The sequence below is a fragment of the Vicugna pacos genome, chromosome 23, assembly GCF_048564905.1.
Source record: "Vicugna pacos chromosome 23, VicPac4, whole genome shotgun sequence".
Lineage (NCBI taxonomy): Eukaryota > Metazoa > Chordata > Mammalia > Artiodactyla > Camelidae > Vicugna > Vicugna pacos.
This window is the reverse complement of record NC_133009.1, coordinates 27,981,661-28,004,038: the sequence shown is the minus strand read 5'-3', so window position 1 is coordinate 28,004,038 and position 22,378 is coordinate 27,981,661. Positions and strand designations below refer to the sequence as shown.

Below are 22,378 nucleotides of genomic sequence, written 5' to 3'. Positions count from 1 at the left end.
TGATTCAAGTGTGTCACAGTGATCTCATTGAGAGTAATCAATAGTAATCCAAAATCAATCAATCTGCTCTCACACTATCATTTATCAAATCTGAATACGCCAAATTATTTGTAGGCGTCAAATTACAAAGAGGAGGAGAGGGTAGCGCTGGGAAAGTTAATGGTTTATATTGAAGAGCAAAACCAATCTCTCTTTTTTTTTAAGGGGAGGTGCTCTAAAATGGACTACTACTTGGACAAATACATTTATCTTCTCATTAACGTACCCTAAATTTATAATTAATCTCATTGCCTTCCTGGGGCGGGGGGAGAGATTTCTCGGAGAGGAGTTTGCTGGTGCAGTAGAAGTGACAGAAACTTACAGATGCCCCAACTTACTTCGCAGAGCATGCCAGCATTTTCCAAGTCTGATAAGCTAAGTTTCAAATGCCTGTCACCCATCTACTGGTAAACAAGGAGACTTGACTGGCATAGGACAGAACTGCATCTTCTCACATCAGAAATGATGTTGAATAGAATTGGAGTGGAAAAAGGAATACTTAATTTCTCCAGAGAATGAACCGCATAGATGCACCTGTTTATCAAAGAAGCTGCAGTTGATGCTGAAGTTTCCTTTATCAACATATTCACCTGTAATTGAGTCCAGGTAATAAATCCTTCTATTCATTACAACACACTCAAAAGCACTCCTACCACTTAACTTGAATGAAAAAAGGCACAGAGTGTCTAAAACATTTACTTTCGCTAATGTAGAAGTGTTGGCATTTTACCTCATTCCCGATAAGCTGGTGCCAGTGGAAGTGATTATTCTTTTCTTATTCAAAGCCTATCAGCATTTTCGAAAAGCTCTCTCAATCTTATCAGGTGTATGAACAGCACAGTTACTGAAAACAGTTTGTACTGCTCCTCTCTCTTTCTGCCAAGCTATCTGATAAACCCCCAACTAACTAACTGTATTTACACACAATCAAACATAAGTTGTATCTTCCCTGCACTGTCGCCAGATTCCAGTCGGCCATAGGTTTTTCTGTGGTGACATTAACTTAACAAAAATGTCAGCAGCAAGTACCCCAAACTGACAACAATCAAGAAAACACTATAAAAGCGCTCAGCTAGAATGCACGACAAACAGAGGCGAAAGAAAAACAAATATGAAAAGTTGAAAGCAATCTCTTTGGAATTCGGGGGGTGGGGAGGGGGGCATAAAATGGACTGTGGAAGCAAATAGAGCTGGACATCATGCACTTACCTTTTACCAAAGTAAATGATCCTTTAGCAAAATGGATGAACAGAAAAACAGAAAGTTTCAAAGAAATTACTGCTAGGATCGAGGGGATTCAGGAAAGTTTTTAAGAACTGAGCGGGCATTTCCCCCACATTTCAGGTTATCTCAGTGTGGGGCAGAGAAGTTCTATACTGTAAGCAAAGTAAGACAATAGACAATATCACCGAACTTACCCCATAAACTGAAGACAAGATAGAAATCAAGGCTGTCACATATGGTGACCACATTCTCAGGATAGATTTTCCAATCATTAAAACCCTCAAAAATGCTCTAGATATTAAAGTTTTGTTCACTACAAGGAAATAAAAAAAATACAAAAATACAATTTGAGTGTTTAGCCTTATCATTTTTCTCATTCTTTAGACTTAACCAACTGAGCAGTTCCATATAAAGGTATGAAAAAAGAATCCTCATCCAGACGAACGTAAGTAAATGAGCTGCTCTCCCTTTCCATCTGTTAAAAAAAAATGCTTAAACCAATTCATGGCTCACACGAATTGAGAGACATACCTAATCATTTCCGGATAGTTCTTTGGAGCATGAAAGATAACAGTGATATTTCTAGAACATAAGAGAAATATGAAATCTTGAACAACTGAGTAACAAATCCCTGACCCCAGGAAAGAATCTCTGCTGGGGCTTCTGTGCATAAATTGTCCATTTGTTCCTCACCTCCCTTTGCTGAATGGCTAGGAGAGAAAAGGAAAAGGCAGCCACATGCTCCCACCTGAGCCCAACTCCTGATTCTGTCTAGACTCCAAGAACAGAATGAGCCTTTCCTTAGATGGGAGAGCAGTAAGATGCATCAGCCAAGTGTGGAGTTCAGCACAGCTCAGCTGATGGTTGCCTTTCCATCTGTGACACCATGATCCCATGACGGGTGAGGTGGGTCTCATGTAAGTCTATGGATAACAAGGATGCTTCTGTCATTTCAAAGGATCCAGAATCAGCTGTATACAGTTACTTTCTCCTAAGAGAAAGACATGATTCTCATCAATCATCTCTATCTTTCCCCTTCTTTGGCTAGGAACGCTTGGTTGTGGGTGTAATATTCCTCTTCCAAATATCTCATCTGTTTTAGTAGGTTAATGGCTATGAAGAAAGCATTGTTTGAGTATCCTTTCACTCATGGAAAAAAAAACGAATACAATTTAACATGGCCATCTTACATTTTTGGAGAAGTTACAGCACTACAGTAATTTGGAATTATGGAAGGCAAAGGGCAATTGATTGAACAACCTCACATTTGAATTTTTCTCTTAAGTCCCTCAGTCTCTATAATTTTTCATATGACTCGCTAATTTTGCTAACTCTGAACATAATTTTAGGTATTCTTTTCAAAGAAAAATAAATTCTTATCAATATAAAATGTTACAACACATTAGCTGCCTTGAAAACTATGCCTTTTCAAACATTTTAACTCATATTAGATTAAAAAGAAAGTAAACATATTTATTTAATGAGTCCTTTGTTTAAATTCTCAAAAGCTATTACAAATGAGTCCTTTGTTTAAATTCTCAAAAGCTATTACAAATGAGTAAAATATTCCTAGAGTAGATGAAAAAGGAATTACCATGTACAAAGATATTTTGGTGCCTACGTTCTTGATTTACTTTTTTAAGTTTAATTTTTTTGCCTATTGAATAAGCCATAAAAAAGAAAGCACATGATTCTTTTTCTCTTTCTCAGAAAAATGTATGCAAAGTACAACAAACAAAGTCCCTTGTTGAAAGTGGACTGATAAGTTCATTGTGTCTTTTTTTTTTAGATTCCACATATAAGTGATATCATATGGTATTTTTCTTTCTCTTTCTGGCTTATTTCTTTATACTATATAGCACAGGGAACTATATTTAATATCTTATAGTAACCTATAATGAAAAAGAATATGAAAACAAACATAGGTATGTATATGAATGACTGAAGCATTATGCTGTACACAGAAACTGACACAACATTGTAAACTGACTATATTTCAATACAAAAAAAAAGGACTGAGAATGCTCCGTCTGATTCTCCACTTCTTAAAGTCTTTATATACAACACACATAAGAGCAACTGAGGCTCGCTACTTCAGACTTTTTTAGAAACAAAATCCCATTAATACTTCCACAATAGTAGGAAGATTTGAACTTGCTTCAGTTATATCTTCTTTTTTTTAAATGAAACTCATTATTATCTAGGTTTTCTGTATTCCCATAGCTATAGTTTTCAAGAGAAGTAAAACAAAGCTGAGTTTCATTACACTTCTACTGTCATCAGTCTCTGATACAATATGAGAATTTATTGGTAGCTTCCCTTTTATTTAGTACCGTCTTAAGCAACTGTTTGTGGAGGTGTATGAGGAAGCAAAGTTAAATTGACACGTCTGTGATATGCCTGACAGCCCTCAGTATGCCTGATATTAATTTGTTTTCTTTGGCTAGGTAAGTGCTGCCAAAGCACATTATCCATAATGTGGACTTCCAATCAAAGTGATGAAAAGTATATATGCAATTTTGTTTCACTCAAAGCCATATGAGAAGGCACAGTGGAATGCATGTGACAGAGACTTGCCTTTGATAATTAAAATAGAAATTTACTTTTAAGTTCTTTTTTTTTTACCATGTAATCTGATCTTAGGTGGGTACTCTATGAGTTTAACACTTCAAATGACTATTTAATAGATTTTAAATGCCAAAAGCCAGTGTGTTTTCCTTTATTATATTGTGTGAAAGAATTCCACATAGCCACAGGCTGCATTTCTAATGGCTAGAGTTGCATGTTATACATCTACATTCAAATGCACATAGAGATCTATGCCGTATATTGAAATGGACTTTAATTGGCCAGTGAGAAGCCAATTTATTTAAAACTGTACTTTTTCTATTAACTGCTTTGCCTTACTGAGTGAGTGATCTTCCAAATATACATGCATAGCCATCACTTATAATAGCATACCATTTGAAAAATCAAAACATAAAAAGCAAGTTTCCTCCAAACATTTACAAATATTTTTTAAAAAATTAATGGGGGAGGGTACATGTAGGGGCATATACACAACACACAATCTAAATCTTCTCAATTTGATGCTTTTGTATAACTGATCAGAAAATACACTTAGAAAATACTGAGAACTAGTGTTCAAATCAGGGAAAAAGAAACATCTGGCACTTCTGTAAAGAATAAGTAGAGAGAAAAGATGTGTTTATTATACTTCTAAATGGAAATTATTTTTATTAGCTAGGAACCTAGACCTTGGAAGACTAAGTCTAAAATGAATTTGAAACCAGGATAACATGCCAGGTAAATCCTTCAAAAGGCAGAAGGCTGTCCCTTAACACCCTCAGATAATAAAGCAGCTAACTTCAGGCAGATGGATTGGCATAAGAAACAGCAGGATTTTTTTTTAACAAGAAACATTATATTTGTTTAATCATTATACAAACAAATCAAGGTAGGAAATGAATCAAGGAATTTAAACAAAATATGAATTGGAGTAAGAATTTGAAAAGAAAGAGCATTTGGATAAGTGTTTACTCTCAACATTCATTCAGATTTACTAAGCAAAATCACAGACCTTTAAATTTACCTCCTAGAATAAAATTCAAAAATTCAGAAATCAATTGATACATTTTATATGGATAGAATACTTATTAATTTTCTATATTTGCTTTTAGCAAAAAAAAAGAAAATGACATATTTATGTAGTACAGATAAATGAAATTCATATTTTGCATTTAATTAAAAGCTATCATATCTACATTAAGATATATTTGTCAGGCCCAATTGTATAAGAAAACAATGTAGCCAAGAGCTAATTCAAAGCTATTTCTTGGATATGAGCCCAAACCATTAAATTATGCATTTAATATTAGTGGCTTATTTCCTATTTTACAAGTTATTTATGATTACTAGATACTGAATTTTAACATGATAATAATTCAAAATTTATAAAATCAGAAACAAATTAATGTGCTAGGTTACCTGTTACCTGTCTTTTATATAGTGGTTAAATCAATTTAGTTTAAAATCAGACTTGGTAAATACCTGAAATACTAATTCCAGGTTAAAATTATGCCTGGTAAATTTAACTGGCAACTAACTGATTAGAAAAATATTTGAGACCCACTTTATTACATAAACATACATGAAAACTCTCAGTAGCATACCTATATTCTGCATATACACCTCTCCCCGTATTTCACATGCATACCATACATGCACACAAACACACACACGTGTGTGTGGTCTATTCTATTGACTGCTTTGGATTTTAAAGTATCATATGTGTAGCTACTTATTTATAATGGTACAGACCATGGGCATCCATATACACACAGCTGTGAGAATAATCATCAACAGAAAAACATACAAAATGCAGTAAGAAAGAATGTCGAGCGGCAGGGATGTTGGTGTCATCCCTGGACTATCAAATACACACATAAGTATGATTGGAGAAAGAGAACCTAAATATTTCACTGTCAGAGAATATAGAAAACAGTAATTCATTTCTATCTCATGTGCTTTAGGACAATGACAATTTAATACAAGGCCAGAGGATGTAAAAGAGATAAAAACTGAACAAACAGGGGCCAGTGTAATCAAAGATTTTCTCCAGAGAGCTGGCTGCGGCCGGAGCTCATATGCACTTATAACAGATCAACATTGTATTGTTTCTCTCTTCTCTGAATTTTCTATGAAGCAAAATTCAGAGCAAAGCTTATCTGCTGCAATGAATTTAAGGTTCCATCGAGATACCCAATGCCTTCCCCTTATTTCTAAACGCTTGAGAGGTGATTCTCAAAAGTTTATTTGATATTAATTGGTGTAATAGAAATCACTGCTATCAGCTGCCACTTGTATGGCAAAGTATCAACCATAAGCACAGATTTTAATTTATTTTATGAAATAATATAAGCAAAACATTCAGTGCCGAGCAGCACTTTAGAAGTAAAACAAAGAAATATTTTGTATAGTCACTAGGCTGAAACAAATGTTGAGGAATTTTTCACAAGTGATATGGACTTGAGATTGGGCATTATGCCTACCTTCCAAAAGAACGGCCTCTTCTTTGTCTGTAGTTCTTGCAGGAGTGAGGTATTGTGAAAGTATTGTTAAACAGACTCAGAGAAGTTACCTGCCCTCTTTGATGAATAGCACCATGTACCTAAAATTAATTGCAAAAGTATGGCCCGGCTAATGAGATGGTCCTTATCTTTTTTCAGCACAGGAAGCACAAGTATTTTTTTGCGGGCTCAATATTTTACAAAAAAAAAAAAAGCCTAAAGTATTATTAACTCAGTAAAAATCTGACTAAAAGACCTCAAAGACACAAAAGAACATAAATTCTAAGACCTGGAAAATTTGGAGTTAAAACTAATTTCCTGCATTATTTTCTTTTTAAGCCTTTAATTTATTTTCTTTTTTACTTTAAAAAGAATAACCACCATTTCCTACCCCCCTGGATTCAATTAGCAATTTTTAAAGCTGAATTACAATACCATCCTTTATAAGATGGCCAATATATATCACAGGTCAGATTAAATCAAAGAAATATATCAAAAGCCGTCAATTTAGAATAAAAAAAAAAAAGAACAATGATACCTTATTGGGGGAAAAACACTGGAAAAATGATCATCCATGCAAGAGAATTAATGGATATCCACAAGGGCTTTGCTAATAACATGGGTTAATTACCGCTGCAAGACACTAGGCTCAGTAAATAAAGCTGCAGTGCCATAAACACATTAAGATGAGAAACCATCCCTGTAAGGACCAGCCAACACCATCACCCTTGCCTCTGTCCAGGAAATGGGAAGCTGTTTTCCAGCCCTTTCTGTAAAAAGAGGATTTCTAAACTTACCACCCAATGTGTATAGGGTAATACATAAATACACTGACACAAAGGGCTAGTGAAGCACCGGGTGCCCAGTTACTTACTCACCACTCCCATTCCACATTGATTCCATTAACTCAGAACACTTTTTTGCTTACTCCCAGAAGAAAAATCATAATGTTACATAATACACACTGCCTGGCTACTTAGACCATATACAGTTTGGGATATATACAGTGGTTATTTAATTTTTAGAGAAATAGAATTGATCTGTTCTCTGTAGTGACGTGAATGGGCAAGGTTACCGGGCTCTACAGCTTAGGAGCACTTACCCCTAAGTACAGCTGGTTGTCACTTTCAGCAGTTTACAAAGAAATCATCCAAAAGCCCCTACCTTTAAGTCTGCAGGTGTTTGCAACAGATTTACAGGGAAGAAATAGGAAGAAAAGTAATATGAGCTCCAAGTCTGGAGTTTAAGTATTCTTTCTTAGGAAAATGAACTTTAAGTGTCTGTTCGTAGTTCTCAAATAATATCACATCTCAGAGGACTCAGGCAAGCCCCCATCTTTTTTAAAAGAATTGCATCTACTCTGATTTAGGCTTTCTGTTGCTGTTACTGTATACATTTTTCCTTCCTGCCTATTTTTCAGTCCTTACATTTTGACATGATAGGATTACTTTTGGATAGTTGTATTTCAACTTACTTTAGCTTTTAACAAGGAGAGAGGAGGCAGAGGGAAAAAAAAATCAAACCCTTAAAGAGAAAGAGTAGATCTCACAAAATAAAACTTGCATAGCTCCAAACAGGGAATCTTAAAACACAAATCTGTTTAATTTTCGACGCCTGGATTTCAATGATCAGGCTGAAATTTACTAAACTGTTCCCTCTTTGCCTTGCCTGTTTTGGAGTGTTTCAATTGCCTTTCCTTCTTCCAACAGCTGTGACAACTGTTAAAACAGTCAGTAAAATTAAGTCCGCTCTATAATCCTGTAGTCAATGTTACATTTTAATCAGAGGTTGAAAGGGAATCATGTGATGAACACACTCATTTAGAATGATCAGACTGACACATATGTCAAAATGAGCAGATATATTATTTTCATCTATTTATGCTATCAGTTATTACTGCTATTAAATGTGAAACAAGCTTTCAAGTATTATGTTCTTTAATGTGCTGGCACATTTCCTAAAATAAAAAAATACATAGTTAGAGGTTAACATCTTAGGCTCTCCTAATGGTGGTCAATAAATTGTATGAATCTTTTTAACAGCCTCCGAAGTAGAAACTGTCCAATCTTTTCCGGCGAAACTGCATAACTCTGGTTTCATTTCTATGTATACACACACGTGATGGGGTTTAACCCAGCACAATTACTATGAATATTAATAGCATGTATAAATTCTGTGGTTTATTAATTGAGACAGAGAGGCAGATGCGTTGCTAAGCATTAGATCTTTCTGTCTGTCCAGTGAACCACGTAACCATCAGAACTGCATCCAGACAATAAATCTGTATTTTTTAAAGATGACTTTTAATGGAGCCCAAAAAAAGAAAGCTAGTTTGAATCTTGCGCCCAAGCCAAAAGGACATGTGCCCTGATTTCATTTAAATGCATCTGCTTTAAGAGGCTTATCTAAACTAATTATTCAAATTAGCTATAAGAAGTTAAATTCAAGGAAACTGCAAAGAAGCCCGGGGTGGAGGGGAGATTTTTAAAGTTTGTTTTGTTTATCTATCAATGAGAGAAAGTTCAGAATCTGGGTGAGCTTGGATAATGCATCCTTCCTGATGTGAAGACATTTTAAACTCTCCAGTTCTCCAGCCTCAGGTGCGCTAACCTTTCAACTGCACTTGGGTGGGCCGTCCCACCTTTGTTTTATTTTTCATTTTTATTTTCACAGAATTTAAGGGTGTTTCTTCCTTGGAGTGTTTTAAACTGACGCAAGCACAGCCTTCTCACCTTTCAGTCCCTCCTACGTCCATCCCTCAGCTAATATGCTGGTGCGAGTGTGTATGTGAGTGTGTACGTGCAAGCATGCATATGTACACGCGCGCACACACTCGCGCACACACACGAGGAGCCCCTGAGACTGCAAGTCACTTGTCATCTCTTGCTTAATTACAAAGCCATGCGATACGCAGTCACTAAGGACAGCTAGTGGACATCTACCTATAATGCACTACCTCCTCTTCTCTAGAGTTTTATATTTTCTTCACCATCTATAGAGAGAAATGTTTGCCAAGAGCACTCTTTTCAGAATTATAGCAGTTGGTATTACCGTAATGTGAAAGAAAGCACAGCAATTTAACTGACTCAACAGAAAGAGGAACCAGTGACAGCTCCTGTGATCTACTAATATTTTATCTTAACAGGGGACTGAAATTAAGTTTAAGACTGACTCATTTACACAAGAATGCCTAATTTACTCTTTTATCCTCTCCTCATTTGTCCCTAAGCTTTGGTAACCCAAATGTATATATCTTCCTGTGCAGAAAGATTATTTATAAATACGAATTAAACTGCATCTAAGAACCAAAGTACTTTTCTGCATTTTCTGGACCTGATACGTGAAACAAATCCACAATCTCAGCATTGTCTAGTCAAGGGGAAATTTAAAAAGTCACTACTGGTTCTTCTTTAGTTTTTCCCTCCCCTTAAATATTTATAATGTGTGAAAATCTCATGTTACTTAATGGACTGATTTGTCAGTTAAGTGCTGACTTAATGCGAACCATGCAAATAACGTTATTCCAGCCCCGAATTGCACAGGGCTAGTTTTTAAATTGTTCTCTGAAGGAGAATTAGTAAATGTGCAATTTTGCCTCTAACTCTGCACCGTAAGAAATGACAGGGAGCTGAAAATATCTGTCAAACGGCAAATACATAAGAGGCACTCAATAGTATAAATCATTTTGAATATTGTATTTTAAAACATCTTTCCTTGGGAAAATGGGTCCTAGTAAAAGATGCATTTTAACAGTTCACTAAGCATTTGTGCCAAGTGCCTATTCTTAGCACCTGAATAAGAAGTGACTGTCACACAGCTGTTTTACTGACAGTCACTGAGCTTTGCCTCAAAGGTAACATTGTAGCCAGAGAACAATTCGCGACTTACTGAATTAGGAGATCACCCTCAACACAAAAGGCACAAGACAGACACAAACAAGCACTCGTGCGCGCAAAACACCCAGGGCATTACCTGAATCAGGGCGCAAAGATCCATTCTGGCCACCCCCACACACGCACCCCCACGACGAGTTTAAAAAGGAAAGGAAAAAAAAAAAGAGGTACCTACTCTTCCTCGTAGTGCAGGGAAAAAGATTCAGGAAGGCAAAGTTCTACCGAATCCATGTGCGACCGGCAACCATTATTTGTGCACCCCTTGCTATAAATCAAAGTTTCCTTGACAGAGCACAGTGCAATTAACACAAATGTTCTCCTAGTGACAAGCCTATGGGCACAGCCAGTTGGGACCAAAGCTCTCACACTCTCCTAATCAAGGACTTAAAGCCCCGATTGGAGCTTATTAATATGAAGTAGAGCTTAACATATGCAGTCCCACCGGCCCAGGCGCGCAGCCGATTGGGGGGCCTCTGCCCAATCAGGAGGGAGGCGACGGGAGGCTGCGAGGAGCTGCGGAGCCAGGCAGGTAGGAAGGGTGCGGAGGAGCCGCGGGGGCTGCAAACGGCGCGGAGAGGGCAGGGCGGCGGGGGCGCGGGCTGCGGACGCTGCCGCCGGACCCCGGGCTTTGCCTTGCCTTTCTTTTCCTTTCTCTTTCTTTCTTTCTTTTCTTTTTTTCCCCTCCCTCTGGGAAGCTAGAAAAGAAACCTAACTAACTTAACTCTCTAAGCACTGGAGGGAATCCGGCTTGGGTTTCTGACCTAAGATCTCTGTTGCCTTGAACAGAAGAACTCACACGCAGACTCTCAGTTAATTTGGGGAAAGGATTCTGCGGAAGGTAGAGAATTAAGTTTGTCCTGCCGTTGTCTGTGTTTTATTGCACTCGGGGCTCCTTATTTAGGGCTGGACTTTCTCATTTGTCCGTCACCGTGTCGTTGCCTGTTTTCCTGCTCTCTACTGGGCATTCAAAAAAAAAAAAAAAATCAAAGACTTGCTTCTAAATTGTTCGGGCATGTGAACTGGGATCGTCATGTCTGAGGTGGAACGCAGTTTTACGCAACTACAGAAGAGGAAATAGTGCATCAGTGCGATTTGAGAGAATGCCTATGTAAATAAATTCTGGGTGTAAATAAATTCTTTACCTGCTATTGCCTCTCTGCCTATAGATATAGGATGCATAGCTTTTGAAAACAAACGTAAACAAGTGCAGAACAAATTGGCTCCTCCTGTTTCAGGGGTGAGAGACTGAGGGCTGGAGGGGAACTACTACAGGGAAACCGTCTCAGGGCATTTTCACAAAATAAAGACTACATTTGTTTGTTGGGAGAGCGTTACCCACCAGTACCCTAAAAGTGTTCTTAATCACATACTTATTTCAGTACAAGCTTATAAACTGGGAGACATTTATAATTATACATATGATTTTAAACCCAAAACATCAGCTTGAAAATCAAATGCAGTTTTTGTATTTGTCTTCACACGTAACACACCCTGAATGCTTTTTTAAAAAAAAATTAACTCAGAAACATTTTGTAAATCGTCACACAGTCTGGTCGTTGAAAGGACTAGGTTCAAACAGAAGTGCTTTTTAAAGAAAAGAGAATATAAAAAGAGAAGGGTGTTTTTTTCCAATAGACTATAAGTGTGTTTTTAGTTTCCATATAACAAAGAGTTTTCTTAAGTCCTATTTTTAAATACAGGATTTTTTTATATGAGCAAATGTACGTTAGAATAGCTGCCAGCTATTTATGGCGAAGAGATAACTGCTACTTTATGGAGAGTGGAAACCCCACAATTGTGATAGAATTCAGTTGCAGGGCTTTTACCTCTTAAGTCCTGCATGTTATAAATAGTATGATCTTTGAGATCAAAATAAATTAGTTCAGATACCTGGTGTGTGTTAAATTCACTAAATCAGAACTCAACTCTTTCTCTCCACCCTCTCAAATTTTCTAGGTCTTTAAAAAACAAAACACTAAAATAGAACAGCCACATTAAAATTCAGAATAGAAAAATGACAGACATGATTTGGTCCCCCCACAGAAGAAAGCAATTTGCCTGCCCTGTATTTAGCCAGATTTAAGATATGGGCCTGATTCCTTTTATTTGTGGTCTAAATGCATACAAGTTTCTAGTTGAGAACTCACACAGCAAAAAAAAACTGTGCCTAAGAATACTGTATAAAAGCAGGTAGTAAAAGCTTAATTACCAGTAGCATTATGCTGTCTATATTGTTAAATGTGAACTCTGCAATTAAGATGTAAATTTGGTTGTGAGCAGTGAATTAAAAGCGCTCTGAGATGTAGAAAATCCAAGCATTCTGCAGACACTCGGAAAAAAAAAAAAGATGTGTCTATTCACTCGAAATGAGACATGCAATCATTTTATAATTTAAAAAAATGAATATAAAAGCATTTGAAAAAGAGACATGATTTTTCTAAAACACAATAAAAGCAATATGGAAACTAATGCTGCATTAGAAAGACAGAAAAATATCTTTGGTTCAAAGATTCCTATCCTGATTTGTGAATACACTAAAATTCTCAGAGTAATTAATAGATCCAGTTTTACACATTTTTAAAAAGAGATAAAAAAAAAGTTTCCTTCTTATTTTGTCCAGGGACACTTAAAAAAATAAAAATTATTTAATGTACTCAATGCATCTTAATGCACTCAGCACGCTCAGATCTCGCACCTGTGCAGAATACCGTACTGTATTCAGTTTCTTTGCATTATCATGCTGTGACAGAGCCTGTCTATTACTCCTTTGAAATGGCTTTTTAAAGACAAGATTTGTAGTCAATTATTTACCAATGGACCTTAAGTCACCAGGTTTCATGAGAGTTAGCTTTTATTTCCCAGAATTTTCTTATTTCTCGTAGGGTACTTACTTGACCGCTGATGAGCCATTTGATTTCATTGGTATATATTTTTAAACATATTTAGACTCTTATTCACATGTAAGTCTTTTTTCTGTGCTTGCAGAGATCCATGTGCAAACACGCACGGTGTAGTCCCCACTGATCTTTTACTAACCATATTTCATCTATGCAAGGTGCAGTGTCTATTGAGCTAGCTGCTTTCTGAATGACCAGAAGTGCACTAGGTTGGACGAGCTGGTTTGTTTTCCCTTAGGATCAATGTGTCACCTCTACAAGTCAAGGACCTAAGATTACACATACTGTCTTGAATCAGGTTTTACCAATTTAAAATTTAAAATAACATCTACTGCGCTAAACTTGCGAGACAGCTTCCAGAATATTTTATAAACACACAGCTTAGTCATCTCAAGAATCTTCCCTAGTCACAGAGGTTTTTCACCTTGAAGGAAAAACGAGTGGCTAATCAAAGGAAATAAACACACTATGTGCAACGTTGAGCACAAGCCTTTTAAGAATCTCAGCTAGGAGGATGTGCGAGGGGCAGGGGAGACAATGAAACAAATAGATGAACAGCCTAGAACAAACATATATTGCTCACCAGCCTATACACTTCACAGTCTTGCCACAAGGAGTCTACCCAAAGCAGGATAAATGGAACAAAACAAAAGGATTGTTTCGCAAAGAATATTAACAAGTAAGGTATCAGTCTATTAGGCATCAGACCCTGGGTCCACGCATAGATTCAATCTCTTCTTCTTTAAACAATGCAGTTTAACAGCCAAACAACTTCATTCTCAGGCCCCAAGGAAAGCACAGACACCAAGCAGAAAATATGTTTCATTTCCATTTGAAAGAACAAAATGGCAACAAACAAAACTCAAGTGAAAACAGAAGGTAGATTGCTGCTGTCTAAACCAGACCAGTTACTGCATTTGATATGTGAGTCAGAATCATTTCCTGAAACATTCTAACAATGAATTCTAGTGCCATTAGAAGGGGATGAGAAGTATTGAGTCCTGCTCTTATTGCACGTTAATCACTATTTTTTGTTCCCACCTTCCTTTCTGAAAATTAACAGGACTTACCTGTATCAAAGTGTTTATAGTTGCCACACTATCTCTGCAGCAAATTTTGATTTTATATCACACATTTGCCATTCCTTAAATATTTTAAACTAAACAAGGCATCACAAATTTAGATTTTCAAATTGCTTTGTAATCTATTTTTGCAGATCTTTCCTCAAGACCATAAAACCTTTGAAAAGCTTCTTAAGTTTGGGAACCATCTTACCTGCTGTCTGTGATACACTGTGTCGTATAGTATACCACACTACAAAAGGCAGACCAAGACTGTTACAAACTACTGTCTTCAACTCCAAAAGCAAACCCACAAGGAACACCCCTGGAAGAAGAACCTCGGAGAACAAGCAGAAGGTCTAGTCTCCCAGTTCCTCTCTGCCCCCTCATACGCTGTGTGCCTTTGCGCAGATCACCTCACCTGTCTGTCCCTAGTTTTCCTCTCCTGGGCTTTGGGGTTTCTTTTATGCTGTAAACCTGCTTAAGAACACACCTTTCCCACTGAGAACACGAAGATTTCTTTCAAAGTCGGTATGACTACTCTGTATCACCACCAAACCTCTATCAATTCATCAAACCTCATTTTCTCTTGCCTTTCATTTCTAGGGCACAGGCTTTGATATTTAAATTATTGTCTCGATTGGCAAGAAGCAATCATTTCTACTGAAAGTGATCGCTTCCACAGAAGCACTAATAAAAACCTTTCCTTGTGACAAACCTCTCGTCCTATAAATCCATCCCATCCCCAAATTACTGAGTCCATGTAAAAAAAAAAAAAGCCCATTTCCCTGGGGAGCGATTACGTCACTCTGTAACACACCAAACTCTTTCCCTGGTGTTTGTGAAAGTGGTGGTGGGGGGGGGGGGGCGGGCAGGGAAAGAATCAAAGGAAGACGGAGAAGCTAATAGAGGCAATTTGATTTCTGTTTAATTAATTCAGGATTACTTCACTTTCATTTTGTCAAGCTAATAACATACATGGTAGAGTGTCAGTAAAAATTAAATTATAAACTACAGTAGCTCCAGTGGGAAAACTGACTTTAGTTATGTTGTATTTCCAACATCCTTACCCTGGTAAAATACCAAATGCATTTTTTCTAGTATCCTACCAGCTTTCTATAATCTGCATGACATGTATTTACAGAGCAATAGTTAACATTTTGAGATTATACGTTAATAAATGAGTTGCAGTGATAGTCTTTCCTGAATGTTAAGCACCATGAGCTAAGTGCAGAAAACATTCAAGGTCAATGTCCCGTTTTAGACCTTTTCAGGCAGCTGTAATATTATGATAATCAAGCTTAAAATATTCCTATAGAAAGAGTAAATTAGCCTTTTCACTTGAAAGATGATTACGATAAACAATAAACCTAAGAGAGGACAAAATCCCTATTTTTAAAAGCCATAAATTGTTGACTCAATCATGTGTGTGATAGTGTTGTCCAAAATAAAGGGTAGCTTAACTCGGGGAGGAAAGCGGGGGGAGGAGTGGGGACGGAGCAGGAGCGGGAGTGGAACAAATATGACAGATTTCCCAGGAAGCAATACTTGCTTTGATACCAGCAGAGGGATCAAATTATCTATCTTATCCACACCATTCAACCTATAGTATATTTGAAGCTAAAAAACTGTATGTCCATGACATATCAAAAAAAACACAGAAGTATATTTTTTCCGGATGTATATGAACATCAACATTATTTGAAAGTTCTCTTTTCCTATTGCTTCTATGAAACTTTTTGTTCAAATTTTCAAAGGACCAGCAATTAAAAAAAAAAAAGTGAGCTATTTGGCATCTGGTGTCCATATAAACAGGCTTCAAGAAATGATTATGCTTTTTTTGATCTTAGAACTCTCTGACATACTAAGGTTCCTTGTCATAACTGAATACATCTTGATAAAAATCTGCTTCCCCTAACCGAGGCAAATTAATTACGGCAGATGTGTGTGTCATGCCTGCAGAAGTCAGGTGACGGTAGAAAGCCTAGAGCTTGGTGGTAATGGCAGGCTATTCTGGAGTCACGCCTGGGGTTCAGATTCCAGTTATGAGGGCTGAGGCTTTGGAATTAGGGTCGCATCACCCACCTAAATCTCAGTCCCCTCAGCTAGTAAATGGCAAGAACAATAATAGCAGCTTTGTAAAGTTGTTATGGGGATTAAACAAGTTAAACCAGTTTGGCACAGTATCTGGTCCTAGTTGGGGGGCCATGTAAACAGGTGGGCCAAGAACATTCTGGCTGATGCCAATTTTCCCAGCCTAATAATTTATGGTACTCAGTCCTTACACTCTCAAAAGTGCCTCAGTTTAGATACTACATTCTGCTGTCATCCTACACACAGTGAGCCCTCCATACATGTTAGTTATATTATTATCATTATTATTAATTATTATCATTGAAGCATAATTGATTTACAATGTGTTAATTTCTAGTGTATAGCATGGCGATTCATTTATATATATATATTCCTTTTCATATTTTTTTCATTATAGGTCATGACAAGGTATTGAGTATAGTTCCCTGTGCTATTCAGTAGGTCCTTATTGTTTATCTATTTTATATATAACAGTATCTACAAATCCTGAACTCCCCTATTTTTAAATCTCACTAAATGAAACAGGAGATATAAGAGAAAGACACTGACAATTCATTTGGCCTTCATCTTTGGCTAGTTCAAGGTACTTAACATAGAAACAAAAAGTGAAGTGCAAATACTCCCCCAGTGAGACTATCGAGGACTTCCACCGTCAGATGATAGGCACTGCTTGCAATAATGCTGCCACATAGATACTGTTCCCATGTAATGAGCAGGAAAAATAAGGGTTGCCCCCAACCCCCCCTTAAAGCTACCATCACGCTTTGTGCCTGAGCATAAGGAAGACGGACTTGGGAAAGTTAAGTGATTCTGCTGGCTCTCCAAAGCGTTCACTGGTTATTGTTCACCAGAAAGAAGGGCAGAGAGAAATTGCTCCTGTTCCTTTTCTCTTCCTCAAGACACCCCTTCCACATCCCGCTGCGCTAGCCGCTCTGTCAACAGTGCTGCTGATTTTATTACCATCCCGAGCACAGGCTCACTCACCCAGGAGCTCCTCCGGTCAGATACCCCAAGAACTCGATTTCTTCACAAGGCTTTGCTCTTGTTACACTGAATGGCCATGAATCTATGGTGAAACAGAAAGTTTGGGCCACGGGGAATTACAGGCTGGGGAAGGCCATGGGGATTACTAGTCCAACCTGGTTACCTTACAGGTGAGGAAAGTAAGGCTCAGAGTGGTTAAGAGCCTTAACCCAAGTTACACACCTGGGTAGGAGAAAAGCTCCTATTGGAAACGATTACATTTCTCCCCTTTCCAGTGCTTACATGGTAACAAGCAACTAATGTCAACCTCACAATTGTTGACTGTATACCAGTGCCTAGAACTCCAGCTGAGATCTGAGCCCTCTAAGGACAGAGGTCCCAGGTAAGAGCCAGGGAACATCTGATCCCAAGAGATAAATACCCAAGTGTATTTGTGCCAGAATGTCCTCTACTTTCTCCAAAGGCTTAGAAAGATAGAAAGGTCACATATTAAAAAAAGAAGTGGGGTTGAATTAGTAGAGATGAATTCTCTTTCTTCTCCCCAGGTAATTAGTTGTCCTTTTAAAGAACATTTGACTCTCGTTTCTTTTAGGGATCCAGTTGGTCTTACGTGGCCACTCTGTTTCCCACCCTAACCCTTGTCAAACTGTCATCAGTGGAACAGTGCCAGGTCTGACGGTGTCCTCGGGGCCAGTGATGGAACTCGGTAAATATCGCAGTCGATCTCACCACAACACAAGGAATAGGTTTTGGATGAATGAATGAACGAATGAATGACAAATGTTATTAGTTTATTATTCTTCCATTTAAAGGGGGCTGCCCAGTGTAAAGACTGGGAGGCAAAAATGCATGCGACAAATGCTTTTCTGTCCTTCTTGTGTGTCTTTATTCAGTTGGAGTATTAGAGTAACATGGGGAAAATGTGAAAGACAAAGTGATTTAAAAAAAAAAAGAAAGTAAATGGAGAGGGGGAGGCTGGTAGAAAAAGACAAAAGGGAAGAAAGAGTGAGAGGCCACAGCCTGCTCTGTGAAGATTCTCTAGCGTTCCCACCACTTATTCTTAAGAGAATTAAGTAAGAAGAGGCAAGTCGGCATGATCACTTTCTTCCTCATCTTTCTATTTTTCTGTTTTTCAAATATTCATAGTGATTAAATATTAGATAATGAAAAACCATATTTATTATTAAAACAAAAGCAAGCAAGCAAACAAGGCTGCCATATTAGTATCCAAAACCCTGACCATCACTCGGGTAGCATGGAAACATTTTTCTCATTTTTCCTGACAGCAGTGCTTTTAAAAATCGTGATATCCCAGATATGTCCTGAAAAAAAATACTTTTTTTTTAAATAAAAGCATTCAAAACCAGCCCCTGTATGCTTAAATTTCGATATTAAGGATTCTAGGGTATCCTTGGTTAAATGTTGACAAGAATCCCATGAAGAATGTCCACACCTCTTTTCCTTCTAGGCGGCATCACGCTGGAGCCACACTGAACCCTGAATACTTTCAGAAGGTGGTAGACTTCTCTTCTTATGGCATAGGAAGAAGGGAATTAATTAATCAGCAGACAAAGACAAAGATTTTTGCCTTGAGGCCACTTTCTACCTTTCTTTACTGCCTGTAATTCTTTCACCCAGTCCTGTGTGTTCTGTTTGGTGGTTTCATTCCAAAAGCAAGAGAGAACACAGCTTCCCACCATATCAGGGAGAGCCAAATTTTTTTTTCTAGAAAACCACACTTTGGAAACAAAAGAGAGTGAGACAAAGAATTCCCATCCCGTCTCCTGGCAGATGACAATAATGCGAGGTGATGGGGAGGGGGACCGCAGGACAACACTCACGCTAATACCCTGTGGGGTTCTTACCTCACCTGTAGGTTGTCCCTAAGTGCACGGTTATTTCCATCACAAGCTTTGGCCAATCCACCTTTGTGTTATGGAAAAGCAAGTAACATAATTAAAGACCCCATTTTTTCTAGAGTTCAGTTACCACTTGAATTAACTAAATTAAACAAACTAAATAACTGAATAAGTCAAAGACAATTTTCATTCATGAGAAAAGACTCAGATTAATTCACCCTTTAATACATTGGAACCCCAAATAAAGAAGAAAAATGTTAAGAAAGGAAGACTATTTTTCAATCTTTACAGTTTTAAAATATAGCCAGGAAGAAAAGTTTAGCTGTTTAGAAAAAAAAAATTAACCATAATAGGTAGAATATCTAATTTTTTGTTATAATTTAACATTAGCAAAAGCTGTCTCACACACATATCTTCTGTTCCTCACAGCAACCCTGTGAGGCAGGGGGAAACTATATTATTATTATCTCCATTTGATAGAGGACAAAACTGAGGTCTGAAGAATGTATTTGAGGGCTCAAAGACATTTGGTTTTGAGGTTGCAAAGTCAGGACCTGAATTTCGTGTTTTTTAATTTCTACACCTCTTGTGCTTCTAATCTCAAGCTGTTTCCCATAAATCTTGTTGCATCTTCTTAAAAAAGACACACAGGAAGTACAGAAAAGCACTTACCAGTATGTATTTTTGCCCACCAACACATGGTTTTGTTTTAGGAAAGTGGAATAAAGTTTCTGCTACCGACAGATGACTGGATAAAGAAGTTGTGGTGTATTTATACAATGGAATACTACTCCGTGATAAAAAAAAAAAAGAATAAAATAATGTCATTTGCAGCAACATGGACTGACCTGGAGATTGTTATTCTAAGTGAAGCCAGAAAGAGAAAGAAAGATATCATATGATATCACTCATATGTGGAATCTAAAAAGAAAAAAGAGGACACTAATGAACTCTTCTACAAAACAGAATCAGACTTGCACACATAGTAAACAATTTTATGGTTACTGGGGGAAAGGGGGTGGGAAGGGATAAATTTGGGAGTTTGAGATTTACAAAGGTTAACCACTATATTTAAAAATAGATGAAAAACAAATTTCTTCTGTATAGCACAGGAAATTATATTCAATTTCTTATAATGACCTTTAATGAAAAAGAATCTAAAAACAAATATATGTATATATGTGCATGACTGGGACATTATGCTGTACATCAGAAACTGACACACTATAACTGACTATACTTCAATTTAAAAAATGTAAACAAAAAAACAAAAAAACAAAAAAAACCCAAAAAAGCTGCTCCTACCAATTATATTTTTCCTTTCTAACTGAGGAAACACTTGCCTTTTGGATGCCTGATCTGTACCAGGCCCTGTGTCAGTTTCCTGGGATAAACACATACAATACTAGTAAGAATTTACAGTACAAAAGGGAAAGCTGAAGCCACACTTTCCCTTCTCTGTCAGTGCTTTCTCTCAGAAAGCTTTGCTATAGCTCCCCATTGATTAGTTCCTCTTCTCCAAGTTTCATGGTAATGCAACCATATTCTAATTCTAGAATCTCTAAGCCAAGGAACAGAGACTTATGAAGGAGGAAAACCGTTCTTCATTAAAAGAAGAAGCAACAACAATTTATTTCAAATTTAAATGAAATTGAAAAATCACCATATTTGCCTGGAATGTTTCCAAGATTTCCTCATTAGTAAAAAAGAACCTTGATCAACCCCATATAATGTAACAGCTGTATAAACAGCAATGTTCTCTTCAGAATTATTCTATTTCATCTCTCAAATCTTTCCAAAATGCTGTAGAAGGGGATTGCATTGCCTACTTTAGTGCTAAGAAGATCCTGGAAGGAAACATGGCCACATTTTGTGTTCTCTATTAGCAAAGATGATTAAATGAGACAATATGAGCTTTAATGGGCTCTTTCTGTGGTTAGGGCTTTCCAATTCAGCCCCACCATTGGCCTCAGTTCCATCGATTGAGCAGCTGGTCTATTCAATTATTCAATCCTAATCAATATTTGGAGCTGTACAGAATGTAAACATAAACATTCTGCTTATTTTTACCAGGCTTAATTCATGCGCTCTGACTGGGGGAAGAAAGTTACATATTCATAAATAAACCCGGTAGTATTGCAAAGAAAGTGTTTCTTCCCTTACAATTCTGGCTCTCGTTTAGTCAGGTACAGTGTTTAACAACGCAATCCGCAGGGTAGACAGAACACCTTTCCACTCCTTCTAAGGCTGCCTGAGATGCCTCCTCCTCTCTGAGCCTCCCCCAGGGTCCCCAGGCCGAATCAATGACTCTCCTCTGTGTCCCATAATGCTTTGCACTAACGGGTCTAACTGACATCTATCAAGATGGTTTGTACCTTCTCTGTGCCCCCCATCTAGGAAACTTCTTGATGGCCTGTAATCATCTGTGCTCTGCCTAGTACTGTGATCTGGACATTTTAGGCTCTCAATAAATATTTGTCCAAGAGATTGCTGATTTGGGCAAAAATTGTCACATTCATGCTGATTGATTTTTCTGTAAATGAGTTTCAATGTTTCTCTGAAGAAATCCTGTCACTATTTTAATGGGGCTAATATATTTATTCTTTCACAATGAACTACTCACTAAATGAAACTGTATTTTGACTTACGAGGAAATGAGGTACCGTCACTGTTGAATTCCGTTCCCCTCACTCCAGCCAGTGGATAAGGAGAAAAGGTTGACAGCTTTACTCAGGATTCATTTTTTTTCTTAAAACAGGATTCCACAGTGATAGTGAAAACCCTACCTTCTCCTCACCCTTGCCAACCACAAGAGAACTCTCTAGAACAATTGTTTACCACTTCTGAATCCTTAAAATCATGTGGATAAATAAATCGACCTCCTCAGGTGGCCCTGAGTGGTCTCAGTTAACTGAATGATTTACTTAAGGGCTTCATTCTCTGGGTACCACTTCTTCTAAAGAGACAACGGGAAGAAAAATTCTCCAGCGGCAGTTCCAGTGTATTAATGAGTAACCTTTCTAGACTGCATAATTCATACACAATCTGATGCTTCTAAAGAGTTAAAGAGAGTTTTAACGCCAATATTTATCCCCTCAAGTTAAAGTCAAGCTGAAGTTAGGGTAAGAATAAAATCTCTGAAGTTCCCCCATCTTGCCCACAGACGTGGGATGTGGTAGAAGGAACTCTTGAGGAGCAAGTGTTCTCCATCATGTGTGACCTTGGGGTTGGCCTTTCATCTCATTGGGCTTCCATGAA

At 37.5% G+C, this 22,378-nt stretch overlaps 1 protein-coding gene across 3 annotated transcripts in view; it reads right to left on the bottom strand.

Moving 5' to 3' along the window:
* Positions 1–22,378, bottom strand: part of ESRRG (estrogen related receptor gamma) — a 519,140-nt gene that overhangs the window by 200,337 nt on the left and 296,425 nt on the right. Inside the window, exon 1 of one of the 3 annotated variants that reach the window (XM_072948734.1) lies at positions 13,706–13,754. The exons of 1 other annotated variant lie outside the window; for it this stretch is intronic. Coding sequence is in view for 1 of the 2 variants with exons in the window: in XM_006203648.4 (XP_006203710.1) it covers positions 10,401–10,456 (56 nt within the window). In the remaining variant the exon portion in view is untranslated. Of the gene's footprint in view, positions 1–10,400; positions 10,612–13,705; positions 13,755–22,378 lie in introns of those variants that run through there. One more of the 3 variants, XM_006203648.4, reaches the window with a different exon arrangement.